Source organism: Sabethes cyaneus, chromosome 1 (assembly GCF_943734655.1).
Source record: "Sabethes cyaneus chromosome 1, idSabCyanKW18_F2, whole genome shotgun sequence".
NCBI classification, from domain to species: Eukaryota; Metazoa; Arthropoda; class Insecta; order Diptera; family Culicidae; genus Sabethes; species Sabethes cyaneus.
In genome coordinates, this window is record NC_071353.1 from 163,212,511 (window position 1) to 163,217,147 (window position 4,637).

General features: G+C 46.6%; 2 protein-coding genes across 3 annotated transcripts; one reads left to right on the top strand and one right to left on the bottom strand.

Annotated features, from left to right (window-relative positions):
- Positions 1 to 222: 222 nt before the first annotated feature.
- On the top strand, positions 223 to 1,029 carry LOC128732386 (fibrinogen-like protein 1). The gene is made up of 3 exons (XM_053825635.1): positions 223 to 298; positions 364 to 883; positions 954 to 1,029. The coding sequence occupies exons 1-3, from the start codon at positions 223 to 225 to the stop codon at positions 1,027 to 1,029; spliced, it is 672 nt and encodes a 223-aa protein (XP_053681610.1).
- Positions 1,030 to 1,090: 61 nt separating this feature from the next.
- LOC128738515 (probable Dol-P-Man:Man(7)GlcNAc(2)-PP-Dol alpha-1,6-mannosyltransferase) lies at positions 1,091 to 4,209 on the bottom strand. 2 transcript variants are annotated; one of them, XM_053833721.1, is made up of 7 exons: positions 3,957 to 4,209; positions 3,618 to 3,833; positions 3,414 to 3,546; positions 2,515 to 3,214; positions 2,314 to 2,454; positions 2,152 to 2,256; positions 1,091 to 2,087 (listed from the first exon to the last, which is right to left on the bottom strand). In XM_053833721.1, exons 2-7 carry the CDS (start codon positions 3,741 to 3,743, stop codon positions 1,181 to 1,183), a joined length of 2,112 nt encoding a protein of 703 aa, XP_053689696.1. In that variant the 5' UTR covers positions 3,744 to 3,833; positions 3,957 to 4,209; the 3' UTR covers positions 1,091 to 1,180. The 2 variants fall into 2 exon arrangements, with proteins under 2 accessions (XP_053689696.1, XP_053689704.1); XM_053833729.1 differs by having other exon boundaries at positions 3,618 to 3,899.
- Between the last annotated feature and the right edge of the window lie 428 nt (positions 4,210 to 4,637).

The window sequence follows — 4,637 nt, forward strand, 5'->3', positions numbered from 1 at the left end:
ATAGTTTAATACTTTTTTAGAGTCATCATCAGGGCATCATTTTCGACACCAGCCGGTTAGTCTTGACCTATATCTCTTATCCATAATAGTTATTGAGTTCTTTTCGCGATAATGCACTATTTAATAGTTGGACGATATGCGTTATCTTCCTTGACCATATCTAAAAAAAGGTATAAAACGAATGAATCTGCTACATTCAGTGGGATACGGTAAGCGGTAACGATGTTGATTCGTCTCCTAATTTCACTCGGTCTTGCCTTAGGGTTAACAAACGCGGCCAGTAATGTAACGGTCCAAGGTAAGTTTCACTCGCTGTGAAATTTTTGCAACAGAAAAACTTTAGCTTGGAATTTTTTCCCCCAGTACTTGGAGCAATCTCTGCCTGCCGGGACGCGGCAGCCGGCATGGACGGAGTTTACCTACTGCATCCAATCCTGTCTTCGACCGCCCCCTTTCCGGCGTACTGCGAGAACAGCGTCCAAGGTGGCGGTTGGACCGTAATTCATCGTCGATTCGACGATAGTTTGTCCTTTAACCGAACCTGGGCCGATTTCAAAAACGGTTTTGGCGATTTGCAGGGTCAGCTTTGGTTGGGGCTGGAAAAGCTGCATCAAATCACGAGGTTTTTCGACCATGAATTGCTGGTGCTTACGACGTATAAGGATGGATCTTCGCGGTCGGCACGGTTCAACGGGTTTGCCGTTGAAAGTGAACTGAACCTGTATCAGCTTCGGATTGGAGATCTTGTTGCGGGAAACTTTTACAGTGATTTTGCTAAGCACAATGGATGGACCTTTTCTGCGTTTGATAAAGGCAAAGTGGGTAAAGGTTGTGCAGAATTGCTCGGTGCAGGATGGTGGTATGGACACTTCTGCTACTATCAGTAAGTGATTGTCTATACATTTTCACCAAAAGTTTACGAGTCGTTCAATGTGCATTTTCTCCCTCACTAGGAATTGGAACTTGGGGTTTGCAGCACCCTATGCCATGAAAGAAAAGGAAGCTCGAATGCTAATCAGACGGCTATAATTGCCAGAATGTGACAAATCGCTACGATCACAAACTCCCAATAAACGGTCTTAATAAAATGTTTTAACTTACTTTGGTAGGCTGCATTTTTTTGCAATAGAACTAGATCTTGAACAATCCAGCAGCTACTTTCAAACACGTCTAACAATTCTCATTCGTCATTCTGATTCTCCTGTTCCTCCTCATCATCATCATCATCAGCAACACCTTCAGTTTCCGACTCAACCTCTTCGCTGTACTGATCATCGATTATCATCTTCAGACACTCCCGCGACGACATCCGATCGAGATTACACAAATTGCTAAAATCGAGCTTACTCAACTCGCTGGTCAGTTGCTTTAGTTTTTCCTCTTTGATAATTCGCTGAGCCGTCCTTAGCTTGGGCGTGGTTGCCCGCTGCAAATAGGAAGCCACTTTAGCTCGTTTGTCCTCCTGCGTTTCACCGTCTTCATCCTCCTGCAGGAGATGTGCATTTTCCTCCAGAATCTGTCGTACTCGCAGTCGGCCCTTGGAGGCAGAACGCGGTATCGTTTTCGGAACTGTCGAACTGGGTTCTTTCGGTGGTCGGATTTTTCTCAATCGAGGCAGTTTTTTCTCCGGTTGTTCAACCACCTCTTTTTCAGATTCGTCTTCCTCGTTAGGCTCTTCTTCTGCTTCGTCTGGTTCATCTTCCCCATCTGGTTCTTCGTCGTCCGGTTCATCCTCCTCTACCCTGCCATCGATTTCGATCGGTGGAAACTCGGGATCGCTCAGTGCTCCACTGCCACCGATGCCGGCCGTTTCCAACACATCGTCAAAGTTCAACCGAATCCGGCTCGGATCCACCTCCGGCCGTCGTTGCATGATAAACACGCATGGTTTCGTCTTTATCTTTACCGGCAAAACGGACCGATACTGCAGCCCGATGCTGTTGAAACACTCGACGAATTCCCGCACTTCGTGCGTCTGTCCCAGCAGCCGCATCTCGTCCGAGTATTTATCGCGCGCTTCCGTCAGCAGATAGTCGAACCGATGCAGCCGCAGGTCGCCCGGAACCAGGCGTTCCTCCTTGCTGTAGCTGGTGAGAGAAAACGGTTTGGTTTTAAAAACAAACTTCGTAAGTTAGGAAAGGTAGAACCTACATCCAGTCGGAGTGAACCTGTAAAAAGCGAGAAACTCCACTCTGAGCTGCCAGGTTGTCGATGTGTACGGAAATGCCGGTTTCACCGGCAGCCATTCGATGAAATCTATCAAAAAAGTGCTTAGTATAAGAACGAATTTCGATTTTAAACAAGTTTTCTCACCTTGAAATAGCGATTCCACCGGGATAGTTCGTACCTGCCACCAGCAGCAGGAACATTGTCAGGAAAGCATTCCCCACCAGATGTCCCAGTGCAATGAGCGATAAAAACTTATGAAAAAATGTCTTTTGTCGATTGTGCCATCTGCAAAAAAAAAAACCAAATTAGTTTTTGCCCTTTGGTCTGGTTAAAACGGTCACCAACATTCTACTACAGGCACAGGCGGCCGCTACGTTCAGCAGCGGAAAAACGTAGATAATAAAGCGCAGTTCCTTGTGGGGCAGCATCGAAAAGAGCAGCACGAACACCACTCCCGGAATGACCAGCGACCGGATGCGCGTTTCCAGCGCGATTCCGAACGGTACGAACAGCAGCGATAGGCCCATCGCTCGCGGAAGGGCCGAATAGATGTACCATAGGAATGGTGACGTACCCCATTCGGAGCTCTTGTTCTGCACCGTATTGAACCAGAAAACCTCCGCTTCGGGCCACAGCACCCGCTGCCAGAAGAAACTATCGACAATCATCGTTAGCAGAACGAACAGCACACCAGCTGGGATGGCCACTTTCAGCACGGCATCCAACTTTGTTCGCTTGTAATACAGGTCGTACAGGAGATACAGTCCCAGCAGCATGGCGAGCTCCGCTCGAAAGATAATGATCGCCGCCCCGGAGCAGATGATGAACAGCTTGACGCTCCGCGTCAACCAATAATTGATCGCCAGCAGCACCAACGGAAGCGCCATAATATTTGGCAGTGGACGGCTCATGTAGAACATGAAGTGGAACTGGGTGATGGTGATCAGAATGTACCACAGCGAGACGGCGGCACCAAGCCGCTTCTGCAGCGTGACACGCAGTTTGTCCCAGGCAAAAATCACTGTTCCGGCCAGGGCGAAGCGAACTGCAAAACAAGATGAACGCATTACCGCAGTTGCTAGGCAACCGTTACCTATGTCAGGAAGTTTGCCAATTTCGGTGTTAACGAAAATTGAAACACAGAATTTCTGAATTTCAATCATGACTAATCCGTCACGCGGTCCAAAATGTCAACCCAAATCGTCTTTTTGGCAGCGCCAAAAGTTCACGTTATGTATATTTACCGACATATTGCATCCAAAACTTGTTAACATCAAGAAAGTCTAGCACCGTGGCAATCGGTGTTACCAAGAACGTGATAAACAGTGGACCGAGAAAACTGCGCGGCACAACGCCCGGAAATTCCAAGTGGTCATACTGTAAGTTAGTTTCGTTAAGAAATCATGATTGGTTCTTCCAACGAAAGAAAAAAACAGGACTCAACTTACCTCCGAAATATTCAACCGATGGTACAGCAAGTCGTGGATCGCCTGCAGGTTAAAGCTCTCCTCCACCTTGGTGAACGGCGTGTAGATGCAGTGGGCGATGGCAACTAAAAAAACCGGCAAGGCCATCTTTGTTTTCGGTCGGCCGGCACAGCTATTTTTGTCTTTTCTCCGTTTCCGGTACGGTGCTGTGTGCGTTTCTCGGTGAATGTCGCCTAACTTTTATTATACAACGAACGATCGAAAAACAACTGACATCAGTTTCGTGGCAACTAACGGGAACAGCTGATAGTCAAGTCAGCATCATCGTCAGCTCACCACCTATTATGCAGTTTTACTTACTATTTTCGGTGTTAGCACGGATTACGCCATTGGACCAGCCTCTCTGCGATTTCCACCTAAGTTTAGAGACAACCGGCAATCTCGTATCCAATCCAATTGTACGCCACACGCCGTGAATGAAGCAAACAAAATATCAATCGCAACGAAAGAATAAAAATAAAGTACTAAACTAAATTAAAACTATCGTTCGTCCGTCCGTACACCGTAGTCAGCTCTCAACTGTGCTCGTAAAAATCACCAAAAATGAACGAAAATATCAACACAGGCCGCGAGACGAACCGGCGCGGCGGTGGGTGGCAAAAACCAAAATAAACACAACAACGTCAACGAACGGTCGACGTCGACGTCGACGCGTTTTACGCGGCGCTGGCGACTGTCAAACACGTTTTAAGGGCGATTCAGATTGTTCGTCGCGCAACCGTCGACGGAACGTTGATGGTTGTAGCATGATGCATTTGTGGCACGACGAATCAGCGAAAGTGAAGCGGATTTTAATTCATTCTTATAACATATTCGTTTATTCTCGCTAATAAATATTAAGTAACGTCACATTAAAAACTACTCAAGAGCGTCACACACAATTGACGTTTAAGTTAACCGGTCAAATTAATTATTAAAAATTTAAAATTAAAAATTCTTGATCAGCATCTTTAACATTACAGCTCATTTACAATTTACCTC

Coding starts and splice junctions, on each gene's coding strand:
- LOC128732386 (XM_053825635.1), top strand. CDS start 223: ATGTTGATTCGTCTCCTAATTTCACTCGGTCTTGCCTTAGGGTTAACA. Junction 299..363: donor CAGTAATGTAACGGTCCAAG/GTAAGTTTCACT, acceptor TTTTTCCCCCAG/TACTTGGAGCAATCTCTGCC. Junction 884..953: donor GGACACTTCTGCTACTATCA/GTAAGTGATTGT, acceptor CTCCCTCACTAG/GAATTGGAACTTGGGGTTTG.
- LOC128738515 (XM_053833721.1), bottom strand. CDS start 3,743: ATGGCCTTGCCGGTTTTTTTAGTTGCCATCGCCCACTGCATCTACACG. Junction 3,215..3,413: donor GTTTTGGATGCAATATGTCG/GTAAATATACAT, acceptor CTTGTTTTGCAG/TTCGCTTCGCCCTGGCCGGA. Junction 2,257..2,313: donor GGTGGAATCGCTATTTCAAG/GTGAGAAAACTT, acceptor CTTTTTTGATAG/ATTTCATCGAATGGCTGCCG.